Source organism: Blastomyces gilchristii (genome assembly GCF_000003855.2).
Source record: "Blastomyces gilchristii SLH14081 genomic scaffold supercont1.27, whole genome shotgun sequence".
Lineage (NCBI taxonomy): Eukaryota > Fungi > Ascomycota > Eurotiomycetes > Onygenales > Ajellomycetaceae > Blastomyces > Blastomyces gilchristii.
Window position 1 is genome coordinate 388,842 of NW_003101655.1, and position 14,713 is coordinate 403,554.

Below are 14,713 nucleotides of genomic sequence, written 5' to 3' on the forward strand. Positions count from 1 at the left end.
ATTATATTAGGGCTAGTGTCATTGATTGTCCATTTATGTGGAATTAAGCTTTGACCCCGAACAACAACTTGCTCCCCCTAACCACGTACCCAGGCTTATATGTAGAACGTCAACTCCACTGCGGTGCAGTCATGGATGGATGATTTACCTCCAGGCCGGTTTCCTACACGTTCTTCCCCAGAATCAGCCCACCACGACCCAGCCGACAAGGAGGAAGCAGAAAAGTAATTTAACACAGTTATAAAGAAGAGAAAACCATCATAGCGAATCCGTTGGGGCTTAATTCTTTAGCAGGCCCTACGCAAGGGATGGCATCACCCGTAGAAACGGCCGCGGAAGATGCGTCAAAACCTCAAGTTGCGCCTCCATCCTCAGAGGCTGGTAGGAGCAAATGCCGAGCCAAGCAGTCCTGTATTCCTTGCAGGACTCGCAAGGTCAAGGTGGGCTGACCCCCTCTCCCCCCTTTCTCCCCAAGAGCACACCTCGAGCTATGAACCCAGCTAATTCCGAGTAATTCACAGTGCGATCGAATAAAACCATGTCACGCCTGTTGTGTTCGCGGGCTGCCTTCCGAGTGCGAATACCTTGCCAGCAACGAAGATCGTTTCCTCATTACCCAGGCTGACGCCGTTGCGGGCCTAAGGAAAGAAGTTGGGAGGTTAAAACAACAACTGGCGGCTCTTGGCCACGTTCCTGGCTCAGAGCTTGATACAGTAGAAAAGGATCGCAGTCATACGCCAAATCCATCGTTACGGAAGAGCCCGTTCGCCAATTCGGTCCCATATGAAAAGTACGCAACTTTAGAAGCAATTGTTAATACTATTGCCACTGCGCCTCCAGATATCGTGGCAAATACAGTTGCCCAAATCAGAAAGGGCACTTTGCTGGAGGGCATAACCGTACCTTCCCCGCCGCTACCGAAGCAGCCTTTTTCTCCTGCAGATTTTCAGATACTCTCCTCAGAATCCACCTTTAGTGATACTCAAAGTGGCGGTTTGTTCATGCCCTGCCCTCTACCCGCGGTTAAAGCTCTTCCAGCAATTGTTTTTCATGGCTGATGCCAACAGCTTGCAGTGCAAGTATATGATGAGGAATGTAGACAGTTCAAAAAGTCCAAAGCCGGGCTAAAATGTGAACCCGCCGATAACGCCTATAGTGATGACTCCTCCACGCGCTCCCTGTCGATCCCTTCAGTCTCCCTTGCAATGCGTAGAAAACCAGAGAGTGGGGATAGTTGCTTAAGGACCCTCCCTACACCTGAGAGCAACAAGGCCAGTAACATTGGTCAGGCTTTTCGGGAATCTGAAGGCCTTAGTCAAGGTACTACCATCGGTTGCATGTACCCTGAGACTCTTTTGCTGACATTCTCGTAAAGTACAACCTCCTCCGCGAAAACGGGGACGCGACGCAGCTGCGTTTATGACCCCTGTTTCACAGAAAAATTTCTTGATGGAAGGTTTTCTTAACCGCTTTCTAGACGATTTCAGCCCGGAAGTCGACGGCGAAACCATCGGAACGTCGCAAACCATTCGTTCCGCTGCAGGCATAAGAATGTTCTCACCAGTTCTGTCCGATGCGTTTAAGGCGGTTGCCCTGAGCTATTTTGGGCACGAGGTCGGTGACCAACGAATTGAACGGACTGGCTCCCAAATCCATGTTTCTGTGCTTCGGAAATTGCAGGAGGCTATATATAATATGCACCAGACCAACTCCCAGGGTATCCTACTAACTGTTTGCCTTCTCATGTGTTTCGAAGTATGGATTTCCCTCCTTGATATATTTACCCTATGATCGTATATCCATGTCTCTAACATATGCACGTGTTCGACAGAGTTTTCGACGCACGACAAGTGAATCTCTGGTGAATCACGCCTACGGAGCCCTGAAACTTTTGGAGTACCGAGGCCCGCAGAACCATATGTTTGGCATAGATCATTCTTGTTTCGCAGAACTTCGACCATACTGGGTAGGTTATTGGTATTTGCGGCTTCCCTCCTTAATATAGAGTGACCAACTAAACTGGATATAGGTATCTCTAGCCCTAATCACCCGAAGACCGACATTTCTCGCGAGAGAAGAATGGAAAACTATACCTTTCTCAGCCGGTTCGTCTTCCAAGGACATGATGCACCATCTCCTAGATCAAGTGGTGGACATCCCTTCATACCTCGCACAATTTGATCGGTTCATGGAAGGTCTCAATTCGGGCTATATAAATTACGCTGAAGTAGCAGCTACTCAAAGGATGCTCTGGTCCTGGGTCAGCGACCTTGATCAGCGACTACGCCAATGGAAGAAAAATTGGATTGATACAGCTACCGCTCGCCAACCCACCGAAGTAACAAACCAAGGCAGCGACCCATTTCCTGTATTCCGCTGCCGCGACCTCACTTCAATGGATATAATCACCCCAACCACTCTAGTGTATCCAGACCTACGAATTGCCCATACAATGTGTGTGTACTATGCTTCCCATCTCATCCTTTCAGCAGCCGATACGAGACCATCGGCCTCTTTGCAACCTAGAGAGCAATACGAGTTTGCATGCAATATTTGCCGGAGCATGGAGTATTTCATCCGTAAAATTCCAGGCAACCTCGTTAATCGGATGGCGTTTCCTCTACGTGTTGCCTTCGATGTAATGCCAGAGTCGAGCCTTGAGCGAAGGTATATTATCGACATATTTCGCTTGGTGAATGACCGGTACAAGCTCAAACTATGGGGTACTACAATCCCGGAAATATCGTCTAAACGAAGACTTGGGTGATAATATCCATTACTTTGCTTTATTTTCTCCCTTTGGTTTAGCATGGCGTTTGGGACGGGATTTTCTTGGTGGTTTGTTTGCTCGTTCTGGATTAGCGGGGTGGCATTGGTTGTTCCCTTTGATTTTAAATGTTAATGACCTCTATATATCCCGTTGTGGTGTACGGCTAGCTAATTCTCAAATTTTTAATGTATATTTATAATGACTCATGCTTTGCGCCTATTTTTTTCCCTACCTTCCACTCCACGACAAGGTTATTTCCCCTCGAAACCTGTCTGGCTGTAGTGTGATGTGCGAATGACCGGTTACCCAGATGGTTGAAACGATATTAACTTCGGGGAGGTGAATTGAGAGTTTGGAACTGGAATCTCATAATTCTCTATCCCGGAGTGGCTATTTATGTATTTGGTAGGTATTAAATATCGTTCAATCTATATAAGCATCCTGCAACTGGTTATCAACTATCAGCCGAAAACAAATAGGAATAAAACTTTGAATCCGTTATAAGCCCTACACCCGAACACCCGAGTCTATTTTCCAAACACCATAGAGAACCATTATATTTTTAATCTGACAACCTTCGTGACACTAACACCATCTTCCAAAATTTCTGTTTTTTCCTCTAGAACATACCCCTTCCAGCGAGGAATGAGAACCGCCCACAAGTACCAGTAAACCGCAGCGAGGGTCAATCTACAATATCATTAGCAAATAGAAAGGTATAAGCAGGCAACCAGAGATGAGGGGGGAAACGTACATCCCTACACCAACGATCGCATATGTAGCGTAAAAGAAACTCACATCCCCTTTCCCATCCTTGGGCGGGAAGAAAGGAGCTGCAAGAAGTCCGATGGAGAAGACAATTGAGATCCAGACAGCAGAGGTGCAGGCTTTGAACGGACGAGGTAGATCTGGGGGCTTATATCTCAATATGAGAAGGCCAACTGAAAGTGCTAAGGTGATGATTTGGATCGGGTAGCCTTCTACATCAAGGATGAAACTGTATGCGTCATCAGAGGGAGCGAGGATGATCACTAGAAGTGACGGGATGTAGTGGACTATAAATCCGCCCAACGGCGTGTTGAAAGGCCTGGACGTTGAAAGGAGGCGTGAAAAGGGCAGGAAACCTTGGCGAGCGATTTCTTGGTTGAGACGAGCCTGTACGATGGGAAGCAATATTATTAACTAGATGAGGGCCAGAGGCTAAAGCCTAGGGCTAGAAACATGTTGACTTACCGCAGTGAAAGCCACGACCATGACGTTTCCGGCAGCAGAAATTGCAATCGCCAGGGGTAGAGCCGTCCTTCCAAAGCCTGATCCAAACACCCCTTCGAAAAATAACGCAGCAGTAAGTTCTCCACTGCGCTTAATGTCCTCAAGCGGTATCACACAGAAGTAGGCAATGTTTATGAGTAGATATAAGAGTACAGTAGACACAAGAGCCGCGGGACCCACGACCTTCAATGTCCGTATGGGGTCTTTCACCTCGCTTAGAACAGTATTGACATTATTCAATCCCGCATAGGAGTAACTGACTTTGAACATCGCAGTTGACAAAGTTAAGAGGCCCCAGTCAGAGTTTTGCCATAGGGAGCCCCAGGAATATCCTCCGTTTTGGGGAGCGGAACCGGAAGGAGTTCCTTGCGCCAAAGCGACGACATAGATACCAGTACACGCGATAACAAGAACAAGAAGAATCTTGATCCATCCAAGACTATTTTGGATCCATATCCCAGCCCTAAGAAAACAGCTGTGAATGAGAACAATGGCCGTCAACAACCCAGCAGCAAAGAGTTTCCTATTAATGTCCGTCGCTTCAATACCCAGGGCAAACACCAAGTACTGACCAAACACAACACAGTTTCCCGTCGTGAAGGTCAGGAGAACAGCCTGGACAGCAACTAAGGTTGATGTGAGGAATCGCGGGTATCGATACGTGAATTCAAGATAGACTTTATGGCCCCCTGAGCGCGGCAACATACAACCGTACTCTAACCAGACAGCCAGATTCGCCGCTGAAATAGCGGCTCCAACCATCCATACACAGAGTGATAGGCCAATACTGCCAACAGACTTAGTAATGATGCCGGGCGTTGCAAAGATCCCTGTGCCAAAGATCCGGGAAATCACAATGATATATGCGCTGGTCCGAGAAAGCGTCCTGGCCCTATAGGCTGCTTTGTTGCGGGGGACGTCATTGTCCAAGCTTTGTTGATGGTCGCCTTGCTGCGGTAGTAGACCCCCATACTGAAGTTCTCACTTTCTGATGCGTTGGTAGGAAGAAGGGGACGCTGAAGAGGGTCGATAGTGTTTTTCATGCTAGGTTACAAGAGTCCTACTTTCAATCTCCCTCTGACAGCACGGAGGGAATATAACAACAAGAGAGTAGACGAGCAAGATATTTCAGGAGAATGAGGTCGGAGTTGGATTTAATTAGGGCTAATTTGCCCAAACGAGAAGCGGGTAAATCCACGTGACATCCCACTTGGCCCCTCACTTGTCCTTAACTTACAGGTTATTGAGGAATTATTTTCTTCTCGACTGGGTGGGTGTTGAGAGTCATAGAAGAGCATTTATTCTGTATTGTTCTTCAACCTGATAAGGATACTTAACTTTGGCAAACGATGGCCGTCTAAGTACTCTACAAGGGTGTTTACCCAGCAGGCAAATTTAACGGAAACCTGTTGTCTATATAAGCGCCTACGGCTAACAAGCGCATCCAAGGAAGCCAGGAAGCCATGAACTTTGGCGTCTTCCCTCAAATATAAATAGAGCAGAGTCAACTGGCATATGCTGTGTGATGATGCCAAATTGCCAGAATTGTCACTGTGACAAAGTAACCTATGAAAAAGTCTCAGAAACGAAGATCTCGGTCCGGCTGTACTGAGTGCCGACGCCGTCACCGCAAATGTGACGAAACCCGACCCAGCTGCTCAAGCTGTAGAATAACAGGCAGAGAATGCTCCTACGAGGTCCGGCTGTTATGGGGTGGACGGCCATTCCGCAAATCTCGATTCGGAGATTGCCTAAGCCAGGACCCCAGCTTGACTCGGGTGCCTGTTTCGACCTCATCTGGTACGAGCAGTGTTCCTGACATACTCACATTTTAAGTGACGGCTAACCCATTTGTTTAGACTTCAGCGGGAGAGCTTTTGTGTACGGATCTGGATGTGAATCATCAGGGCAATTATCTCATCCGAAGGCGACTATTCTCACTCATTCCGGTATGATCAATCCCAATCCCGAGCAACACCTCTGGAACTTCGCGGATATTTATGTCAAGCAGATGAGGAGGGAGGCACGCAAACTAACTAGATATTGACTCAGAAACCACAGCAGGGAACCAAATTATTAGGAACCCTGATCTATTGAGCTGGCTTCACCCAACTTATCGGTCCCTATTAGACCATTTTATATCCTCCACCACCAGGGCTCTTTCCTGCCATAAGGTGGTACAGCAGGACTTCTGCGCTGTTTTGGTTCCAATGGCACTCCAGACGCCCTATCTATTGGTAGCGCTCCTTAGCCTAGCAGCAACGCATCGCGTGTCTCTAGGCATTGAACAAAACCTAACTGAATTGGACCTCCTCAGCACCACCAGCCTGAACCAACTGCAGAATGTACTTTCTCAGCCTAACTTCCATCTAGACGACGCAACGATAGCAACAACTTTGACCCTTTGCTTCACAGAGATAGTCTCCGATGGGAGGAGTCCTGGATCGTGGAGGCTCCATCTGCAGGGTGCAGCGGCAATGATATCAGAGCACCTAAAGACAGTGAAGGTCCCTTTGGATTCTCTGCCATCTGCCACCTCACTGCTCTGGCGCTGGTACTTCTCCATGGAAACGGTATCATTACTCTGTGGAAATCTGTCAGTCCCTCCTAGCTCCCGAGCAGGGTTGTTAATTCAAGACATCTTCGAGCATGATGAAATTGATGACCTGGCCGGCTTCCCGTCGTCTCTGGTTCCCATTTTCAAGAACATAAACCGGTTGACAATGGAGTCAGGATACACCCAAAATCAGCCTGGAAACATAAATGCGACCAGCACCACGCAACCCTCACAACCCAGCAACTCCATAATCGACCGATGTCACCAAATCATCAACGAGATCAACATAATGCTCTTGACCGCAAAAGTGCCTCGATTCCGTCCCAACGTTGACAGCACGCTCACATCTGTACATCGTAGTGACTTTACTGCTCTGGACGAAACATACCACCACGCCGCTCTTCTGCAGCTCTATCGGCGTGTTCTTAACCTCCCATCATCAAACCTCCTGGTGCAGAGTTCCGTCGGCCAGATAATCCGCCGCATTTCGTCCATGCACTTTCTCGATGAGGCGTGTCCGGGTGTAGCTGTTCTGCAGCCGCTGTTTAGCGCGGGTTGCGAGGCATACCAGGAGGCTGACAGAGAGAACATACGCATCCTTCTCTGTCGAATGGGGTTACGCTATGGCATGGGAAATGTGCGGAGTGCGCTTGGTTTTCTTGAGGATCTCTGGTATATGCGAGATGCAAACTCCGATTCGGAGGGGAGAGTGAGGTGGGATAAAGTCATGGGTATGGTCACCTCGTATTTTTCATTTTTATCTTTATTTTTATTTGATTTTATACATTATTGAATATAAAAATTCCGTTTTGCGGCTGCTCTTTACTGACTTAGTTGTATTATTAGTGGAAAAAGGGCTAGATTTACTAGCATACTAAGTCGACCGAACCATGAACGCCCTACAGGTATCTGGGGAACATCCTATAGAACGAGCAGGCAAGGGTACTACGCACACACCGGGTCTACACGCTCCACCGTTCCAAGTTAAACCTGTAATATGAACTTCTCACATTCAATTCGAGCAATTTACCTCTCGTCAGCAGCCCCCAGTCCATTCTGCCAGGTCTGGAACGTGCTATCCATGCCAAAACAAGCATTCTGCAGCTTGTCAACTTGCGCAATCATAAACTACATGGGGCATGTGCCATTTGCGGGAAGCCCCTCATAGAAGTTCCTAATGCAAGAAATGTTCGTTGGCTTCCCCTGCTCAGCAAACGGAGCCCTAGAGAGAGGCCAGTGCTACCACGGGATTTCTTATTCGTCCACGTGGATAACGCCCGGCGAGACGGCAGGCAGAATATGAGAAGCTCAGGATGTGATTGATAGATGCATTCGTTTGCATACGTTCTTTCATATTTATTTACGGTGATATTAAATTTCAGGTTGTTTGTAGTTTGCGGTGCGTATGTATGGTTGAAGGCGGGGCTGCTGGTGGCGATTGGCGGGAAGAAGTGAGGCCGGCGAGGGAAGCTACTGATTACAACTACTATCAGCGGGATAACTTAGCGACGTCGCCCACCACCAAAGCTACCGAAATGCAGGGTCCTGAGCAGTGCAACTAAACCGCTTAGATGCTAGTTGGGGAGTTGGGCTGCTGAAAGTATAGCTAGGCGTGCATTTTCTTTTGCGGTGATAGTTATCGAAAACCAGGCAAAGTATGAGGATATTACAGAAGGGCAATTTAGATTATTCAGGATCACTGCCGGCCGGGCATTTTCCCTCAATTTTCCGTTAGTTACCAGGATTATTCCACTACCTGAATTAGTATCTAGCTAGTATTGCAGTGTTTAGCGGCTTTTGCCCAGCTGCAGCAAGTCAAGCTTTATGGACGTTGGGTTGAATTATGGCAGGGCTGGAGAATGCAGCGACAGAAGGTTTCAAAATCTCATCGTCAATCAAGCTTCCATTGTGTTCAGGGGTAGGAGTCGCTTCGGATGCTAAAAAAAAAAAAATAAATAAATAAATAAATAAAAATAAAAATAGATGTACGGAATACCAAAGTATGTCCGTACTTACATGATACAGACTCAAGTCCTCAAGAAGCAAATTGCGCCGGATTGCTCCCTCTCATGATGCTCGTCCAGTTCTAAAACAATCCCAGATCCAGTTCCAATTCCATCCATGCACGCGGGAGATCTCTCGTCTATCTAGGTATATAAACGCTAGGGGTAGTTAAATATGCCAGAACCAAATTTCTATAGAAAGAGCCGGAGAAAAAAAGCCAAGCCAAAAAAAAAAAAAAGCTGAGAGATGAAATCCCCAACAGACTTACATGGCTGCCAGCCTCGTGGAACAAAAAGGGTTTCATCCCGTTAACGGTTAATGACCGAAACTGAAACAACACGCTAAGTAGTAGGAAGTAAAATCAGAACAAAGAGGGACACTAGAATGAATCATAGGTAACGATCACTAGGTTGAAGCGCAAGTTAAAAAAAGGCTTTGCAGCTTCATTAGGGCCGGCCGATGCTGTTATTGAAGTTACAAGTCCGCACGGCTGATGAACTCAAAATCATCATCAGCCAGATATCCGTCGCCATGGCTGTTTGAAGTTTCCTCGATGGCAACAAACTCGTATTCACGAGCCAGGTTCTCGGTCTCCTTCTTTTCGAACTTCTTCACGGCATTTGCCAGGGCAGCGCTGAGGATATCCGTGCCCTGACTGGGGCCTGTGGGTGCGTCGAAGGAGTAGAAGATGTTTGGGTCATTCACAGCTTCGGAGTGATCAGGTGCGTGGTCGGAGTCCGTAGAGGAGTCTGAGATGTTGTGGTCGTCGTAAAGCACTTGGTCGACGATGTAGCTGAAATGGGCCCGTTGAGCGGCGAAGCTTTTGTTAATGTCGGATTGGTTAAGGTGCCGACGGGACTTGCAAACCCTGCGAGTGAAATTTGTTAGCCAAGGGGCTACATATACAGAAAAAGGAGAGGAGATGAGCCTGGCTTACCTGCTACCCTGAGATAGCATAGGGCGAATACGGGTATAAGCAGGATTCTCAATCTTCTGGCCTAGTGGAGTGAAATTGGGGTCGCGGGAGCCCAGAGCCCATTTTTCGTTATGATCACGAACCCGTTTGGACTCAGTAGCAGCACGGCGAAGATCAGACTCTGGTAGAGAGAAGATTTGAGTAGTCATGTTGAGGTCTGGTGACTGTGTTTTTCGATGAAGATTGTAGTAGCTAGTATGAAGTGGATAGACGAAACGAGAGACAAGGTAGAGGATATGCTCCAGTATAAGCAGAGGATATCAGAGTCACCCGGTGCTTACGAGAAGGTATATCTATATAATAGCCTCGAATATGTTGATAGGTGGACAAGATGCTGTAGGAAGCGGGTATCTGGGGGCAGTATATAGTTATTATAGCAGAAGGTGCTGGTTAGGGGGAGGTCTCAGTTAACAGCTGTAGGTGATGACAAAAGAGCGTTGGTTCAGTACAGGAGCAATAGCAACCGTTGTATGTGGTAGTAGAATGAAGCTGATAGAATGAAGTTGGTGATATCAAGAATAAGGGAATATAAAAAGAAGAAGAAGACGACGAAGCGCGGATTATGGGTTATATAGAAGCTGTTGTTCATGTCATTCATGCCTTGGATCTATAAATACAATACATAGTTACAGGGAAACTTACAGAAGGTTCAACCCGCCTGACAGAAGCTATCCTATTCGGGCCTAGCGTGTGGCTGGTAGTGGCGGTGGTGGGGATTTCTATTCCTAATAACGTACGGAGTAAGTTACTCCGTAACTTATACATGTAATGTACATACATATATATACATCGGTAACTACCTTGGCCGCGACTGGATGCGTCAATACAATACTGCAAGCTACAAACTAGGTTCGTAATAATAATAATAATATATTAATAGTTATCACGACATTTCATTGTGATCTGTTGTCTTGGACTGAATAACATAGAATACTCAGGGTTGATTGAAACCTTGGAATACTTCCAAGCGTGATTTTTCTTGCGACATCATCTTCCCGAATGACTCAAACTGGTTCTACGGCTAGGCTCTCGGCTATGAGACTTCCCCCCATTTGGTCCCCGCTGCTGCGGCCTTCGTTGAGTCTAACGCCGGGCAAGCGAACCGTGCAATCTCTCGCAATAATAATAATACATCGGGATCTTCCCCGCCAAACAAGAGGCATGGCGCTAAAAAGCCGTGATCGCAACTGATGACTCCAGGTTGCAAACTTCCAGGGCCAGGCGTCGATGGTTCGCGCGTGTTCCAGTCATTCGCCAGCAATCATCCATCTTCTCTTCGCCATAGTTACGTAGCCAGCCAATCGCCGAGGAGAGCAACACAGTCAAGCATCCCATTTCACAGACAGGAATTCCATTCCTACATCCATATCTCCTCATAATAACGTGACTCACAACCCTGGAAGCCGGCTTAAGCCAATGTTGTCACACTGCGCGGGCAAATCATCTTGGCTGTGCTTGACTCTTGATAATTATTAAAAAAAAAAAAAAAAAAAAAAAAAAGTTTGACACCACCCGTCGGATTTTGTCTCCTGAGTTGTGTTTTCCAGAACATTTTTAGAATGGATCTTTATTGAACCGACTTGTAGTTGTTATCTTGATATCAAACCGGGGTGGTATAAAGGAAAGCTACGTAATTTAGATATTTACAACAAAGGTAGTTAATGTAACATAATGATGACCGCTCTTCTTAACGTGGACCTTTTTTTTTTTTTTTTTTTTTGTTTCCTTATAAACTCTCAGAAGGCAAGGGTGGAGGGTTCATGCTCTTCTTAGGCAATCGGCCTTCCACCCCGTCTGAGACAACGCTGGTAACTTAATTAGTGTAGAACCCCGTTAATCCCCCTCTGGTACGATGTTCAAGCGTAAGTTATTTCGTCCATCTTGGAAGCGTTAGGCCTCCAAGCCTTAGAGCCCGTCCTTGATGACTCTCTGATTTCCCGTCATGTCAACGCACGTCATCTCTCAATTTCCTCCGCTTCCGCATCGGATGCGTCACTGACCTCCTCCCGCGGTAAGCGATCCGGGAACCATCCAAACCGTCCCAGCTCAACAGAATACTCGCCCATGCTGTTCACATGCACGTCCACCCCTTCCTCCCCAAGTGCGGCCGCCTGTCTCGCGGCAGAACCGGGGCCACTTTACCCTAGATTTTAGTATGCAAGATAGAGATATAACAAGTATAATGATCAATGGAAAGGAAACTGTGAATGCATACCGATGAGGTATTATTCCCTTGGCGTTTAGCACACGCTGCCACGGTACGTTCTGGTCGTGGTAGAAGTGGTCTGTCCCCGGGCTGTTGGACGGGAGATATTTGAGGCACATGCCTACCTGGCGCGACCGTTGAGCTAAATAGAGAAGGCTGTCATGTCAGTATAACGTAGATATTTAACTAGTAAGTTAATCCTTTCTATCACAACGTTCTATCTGTAGCTGGACACATCTTCTGCTAAATATCGCAAGAATAGAAATCACCAACACTCGTTATAACAAAATTACATATGACTGAATCTAAAATAGGCGGTGGGAAAAGTAGGGGGAAATGAATGAAAGCTCACGCTGCCCGAGGAGCCATGCGATATGGCCGTACGAGCTCACTTTACCACGGGGAATCTGCTGTACAGCATCATAAACGGCATTGTACCACCACTCCGCCTCATCGGAGCGAGCCATGACGGGGAATTCCAATTCGTAGAGTGTGTTATGTTTGATAAGCCTCCATTCAAGCACAGGAAATAAACCCGCCTTACAAACAGTTGATATCATCTCGTATTCGTATCTTGTGAGTTATCGGATAATTGATGTTCCGTGTCCTGAAGCTCTTACATAGATTGCTGTGAACGGGGACAAACCAAGCGTACAACTAAACCACAAGAATACTCACATCCACGCTCGCAATGTCCCTAGCCGCCTACCTAGCTAAAAACTACCTCACTGCAGACACACCCTCAACCTCTGACCGCCCCAAAAAGAAGCGAAAGAAAAGTAAACACGCCGACCGGGACACCGAATCGGGTGGCTTGATAATCGCAGACGACGACCCACCAGACCTCCGCAGCTCATCTATAAAGTCCAGGAGCCATGGATACGGGCGCGGCAGCGGTGATGATGATGGTGGTGATGATGACTCCCCATACACAATAGCTAGTGCGGGTCATTCGGCCGAATTCCGCAAATCGAAAAAATCCAGCTGGAAGACGGTAGGCGGGCCTGCAGCGCCGTCAAATGCCGAGCAGGCGGCGGCAGACGCCATTCTTGCCTCAGCTGCCGCGGAGCAAGCTGCTCATGCACAAGAGAGCGAAGATAAGCCTGTTATTGCCGATGCGGAACACGATGGCGAGCTACGAATGGAGTCCGGTGCGCGGGCGGGTTTACAGACAGCTGAAGAGACGGAGGCCATGGTAGCTGCCCAACAGCGGAAACGGGAGCGGGAATCTCTTGCGATGAAGAAGAAATCCGGCAAGACGGGCGGGAATGGTAACGGACTAGAGTCCGAGACCATCTACCGCGACGCGAGCGGGCGGATAATCAACGTGGCGATGAAGAGGGCAGAGGCACGGCGGGCGGCGGAGGAAGCGGCGGCAGCCGAAGCGGCGGCCAAAGAGGCGTTGAAGGGCGACGTGCAGCGGCGTGAGAGGGAGGCGCGGAGGGAGGCGGTGCGGGAGGCCAAATATATGCCATTGGCAAGGACAGTCGAGGATGAAGAGATGAATGCGGAGCTGAAGGCTAGGGTGAGATGGAATGACCCCGCTGCGGAGTTTTTGACTTCGATCAAAGGCGCTGGCTCAGTTGGTGCTGGTGTCAGTGTTGGTAGGGGGAAGAGTGGGAGGAAGGTATATACAGGGCCCGCTGCGCCGAATCGGTATGGGATACGGCCCGGACATAGGTGGGACGGGGTAGACCGGGGGAATGGATTTGAGCAACAATGGTTTGAAGCGCGGAATAAGATAAAGATGCGGGAAGGCTTAGAGTATGCTTGGACGATGGACGAGTAGGGGGTTGGGTTGTGCTTTTTTTTTTTTTTTTTTTTTTTTTTTGGAGGTCTCTCTTCTTCAATTTCCTTGTACCAGGTTTTAATTAATTGCGAAGCTGGTCTCGTGGGAAAATTAGGGCAGGAATTTGATGATTTACGGCATAGTTATTAGATATACCCATTTCTTGAAACGTACGGAGTTATCATAAAGGAAACCACTTTCTCACTCCCAAGACCTAGAGCAGCAGACGCTGCAAACTTGCCATGAAGTGTAGCTCAGCAAGACCAGTTAACTAAGCCCATTCATTGGACATGACGTAATATGGCATGAATATATATTTACACCAGTACACATTATTAATTCCACCAGATCCGGCCTCCTAATATACGATAATGTGATTATAAAGTGGTATAAATAATCTCTAACAAAACTCCCTCAACACCCTGCTAACTATCCAAAATGTAACGATGCCTAGATGGAAATGGTAAGGCTCTGTCATTAAAGAGAACAGCCTAGCACACTAAGGAGTAGGTGCTTGAACAGCAGGGGGAGGCGGGACAGAAGGTCGGTCAGAACACAATTACAATCCGAACTGGTGAGGGTAGCGAAAAAGGAGGACAAGAAGAGGAAAACAATGGGTAACTATATATAGGAAGCGAAGAGATTGGGCCAGTAAGAAGGATAAAACCTAACCATATGTTCAAGTCTCTCGCTAATCCTACCCACCACCTACCTACCTACATACTGACATATGTCTATATATATATATTAGGCAAATGGGTTGTGGGGGCTAGGCAATGAATAGATATTGGGTGGAGTGTGAAGAAACGTATGGAGATAAGTGTGTATAGGAAGGAGACTCTACTCCGCTCCCTGCTTCCTTCATCCCTTTCTCCTCTCTTCCCCTCAAAAAGATATCCTCTAAACTCTCTCCACAAGTCACATACGTACATGCACAACAACAAATGGCGTCTATCATTCTATCAATCGATGAAAATCCATCACTCAAAATCATTCCACCAATCCTTTTCATCCACCAGTCAGCCAGTTGGCAGCGTGTTCATGTCATGTCATGACAGACAGCCACTCAAAATGATACTGCAATTCGGAAGATTCAAGATGTTTCTAAAAAATGAAATCAGAACAGCTAAAACCAAGGG

At 47.4% G+C, this 14,713-nt stretch overlaps 6 protein-coding genes across 7 annotated transcripts; 3 read left to right on the forward strand and 3 right to left on the reverse strand.

The window, feature by feature from the left end:
• Window positions 1-11: 11 nt before the first annotated feature.
• BDBG_08731 (C6 finger domain-containing protein) lies at window positions 12-3,269 on the forward strand. The gene is made up of 6 exons (XM_002620886.2): window positions 12-440; window positions 522-993; window positions 1,075-1,320; window positions 1,376-1,755; window positions 1,832-1,966; window positions 2,030-3,269. The coding sequence occupies exons 1-6, from the start codon at window positions 309-311 to the stop codon at window positions 2,765-2,767; spliced, it is 2,103 nt and encodes a 700-aa protein (XP_002620932.1). The 5' UTR covers window positions 12-308; the 3' UTR covers window positions 2,768-3,269.
• BDBG_08732 (methionine permease) lies at window positions 2,885-5,403 on the reverse strand. The gene is made up of 3 exons (XM_002620887.2): window positions 4,004-5,403; window positions 3,525-3,925; window positions 2,885-3,460 (listed from the first exon to the last, which is right to left on the reverse strand). Exons 1-3 carry the CDS (start codon window positions 4,802-4,804, stop codon window positions 3,325-3,327), a joined length of 1,338 nt encoding a protein of 445 aa, XP_002620933.1. The 5' UTR covers window positions 4,805-5,403; the 3' UTR covers window positions 2,885-3,324.
• On the forward strand, window positions 5,294-8,583 carry BDBG_08733. 2 transcript variants are annotated; one of them, XM_031723704.1, is made up of 4 exons: window positions 5,294-5,842; window positions 5,902-5,991; window positions 6,095-7,330; window positions 7,446-8,583. In XM_031723704.1, exons 1-4 carry the CDS (start codon window positions 5,611-5,613, stop codon window positions 7,475-7,477), a joined length of 1,590 nt encoding a protein of 529 aa, XP_031580970.1. In that variant the 5' UTR covers window positions 5,294-5,610; the 3' UTR covers window positions 7,478-8,583. The 2 variants fall into 2 exon arrangements, with proteins under 2 accessions (XP_031580970.1, XP_031580971.1); XM_031723705.1 differs by having other exon boundaries at window positions 6,104-7,330.
• Window positions 7,691-10,972, reverse strand: BDBG_08734 (uncharacterized protein). The gene is made up of 2 exons (XM_002620889.2): window positions 9,541-10,972; window positions 7,691-9,471 (listed from the first exon to the last, which is right to left on the reverse strand). Exons 1-2 carry the CDS (start codon window positions 9,726-9,728, stop codon window positions 9,078-9,080), a joined length of 582 nt encoding a protein of 193 aa, XP_002620935.1. The 5' UTR covers window positions 9,729-10,972; the 3' UTR covers window positions 7,691-9,077.
• An 82-nt stretch (window positions 10,973-11,054) lies between these two features.
• BDBG_08735 (methylated-DNA-protein-cysteine methyltransferase like protein) lies at window positions 11,055-13,832 on the reverse strand. Its single transcript, XM_002620890.2, has 3 exons — window positions 12,138-13,832; window positions 11,795-11,927; window positions 11,055-11,715 (listed from the first exon to the last, which is right to left on the reverse strand). The coding sequence occupies exons 1-3, from the start codon at window positions 12,343-12,345 to the stop codon at window positions 11,535-11,537; spliced, it is 522 nt and encodes a 173-aa protein (XP_002620936.2). The 5' UTR covers window positions 12,346-13,832; the 3' UTR covers window positions 11,055-11,534.
• BDBG_08736 (pre-mRNA-splicing factor cwc26) lies at window positions 11,306-14,357 on the forward strand. The gene has a single exon (XM_002620891.2). It carries the CDS (start codon window positions 12,477-12,479, stop codon window positions 13,572-13,574), a length of 1,098 nt encoding a protein of 365 aa, XP_002620937.1. The 5' UTR covers window positions 11,306-12,476; the 3' UTR covers window positions 13,575-14,357.
• The last annotated feature ends 356 nt before the right edge of the window (window positions 14,358-14,713 follow it).

What these genes read in the sequence shown, in the direction of transcription:
- BDBG_08731 (XM_002620886.2), top strand. Translation starts at nt 309, where the DNA reads ATGGCATCACCCGTAGAAACGGCCGCGGAAGATGCGTCAAAACCTCAA. An exon ending in GCCTTCTCATGTGTTTCGAA is followed by an intron (nt 1,756 to 1,831) that starts GTATGGATTTCC and finishes CGTGTTCGACAG; the next exon opens with AGTTTTCGACGCACGACAAG. An exon ending in CAGAACTTCGACCATACTGG is followed by an intron (nt 1,967 to 2,029) that starts GTAGGTTATTGG and finishes AACTGGATATAG; the next exon opens with GTATCTCTAGCCCTAATCAC.
- BDBG_08732 (XM_002620887.2), bottom strand. Translation starts at nt 4,804, where the DNA reads ATGGTTGGAGCCGCTATTTCAGCGGCGAATCTGGCTGTCTGGTTAGAG. An exon ending in TGGTCGTGGCTTTCACTGCG is followed by an intron (nt 3,926 to 4,003) that starts GTAAGTCAACAT and finishes CCCATCGTACAG; the next exon opens with GCTCGTCTCAACCAAGAAAT. An exon ending in GCGATCGTTGGTGTAGGGAT is followed by an intron (nt 3,461 to 3,524) that starts GTACGTTTCCCC and finishes ATGATATTGTAG; the next exon opens with ATTGACCCTCGCTGCGGTTT.
- BDBG_08733 (XM_031723704.1), top strand. Translation starts at nt 5,611, where the DNA reads ATGAAAAAGTCTCAGAAACGAAGATCTCGGTCCGGCTGTACTGAGTGC. An exon ending in GCCTGTTTCGACCTCATCTG is followed by an intron (nt 5,843 to 5,901) that starts GTACGAGCAGTG and finishes CCATTTGTTTAG; the next exon opens with ACTTCAGCGGGAGAGCTTTT. An exon ending in GACTATTCTCACTCATTCCG is followed by an intron (nt 5,992 to 6,094) that starts GTATGATCAATC and finishes ATATTGACTCAG; the next exon opens with AAACCACAGCAGGGAACCAA.
- BDBG_08734 (XM_002620889.2), bottom strand. Translation starts at nt 9,728, where the DNA reads ATGACTACTCAAATCTTCTCTCTACCAGAGTCTGATCTTCGCCGTGCT. An exon ending in ATGCTATCTCAGGGTAGCAG is followed by an intron (nt 9,472 to 9,540) that starts GTAAGCCAGGCT and finishes TTTCACTCGCAG; the next exon opens with GGTTTGCAAGTCCCGTCGGC.
- BDBG_08735 (XM_002620890.2), bottom strand. Translation starts at nt 12,345, where the DNA reads ATGATATCAACTGTTTGTAAGGCGGGTTTATTTCCTGTGCTTGAATGG. An exon ending in CGCATGGCTCCTCGGGCAGC is followed by an intron (nt 11,928 to 12,137) that starts GTGAGCTTTCAT and finishes TTCTCTATTTAG; the next exon opens with CTCAACGGTCGCGCCAGGTA. An exon ending in AAGGGAATAATACCTCATCG is followed by an intron (nt 11,716 to 11,794) that starts GTATGCATTCAC and finishes TCTAGGGTAAAG; the next exon opens with TGGCCCCGGTTCTGCCGCGA.
- BDBG_08736 (XM_002620891.2), top strand. Translation starts at nt 12,477, where the DNA reads ATGTCCCTAGCCGCCTACCTAGCTAAAAACTACCTCACTGCAGACACA.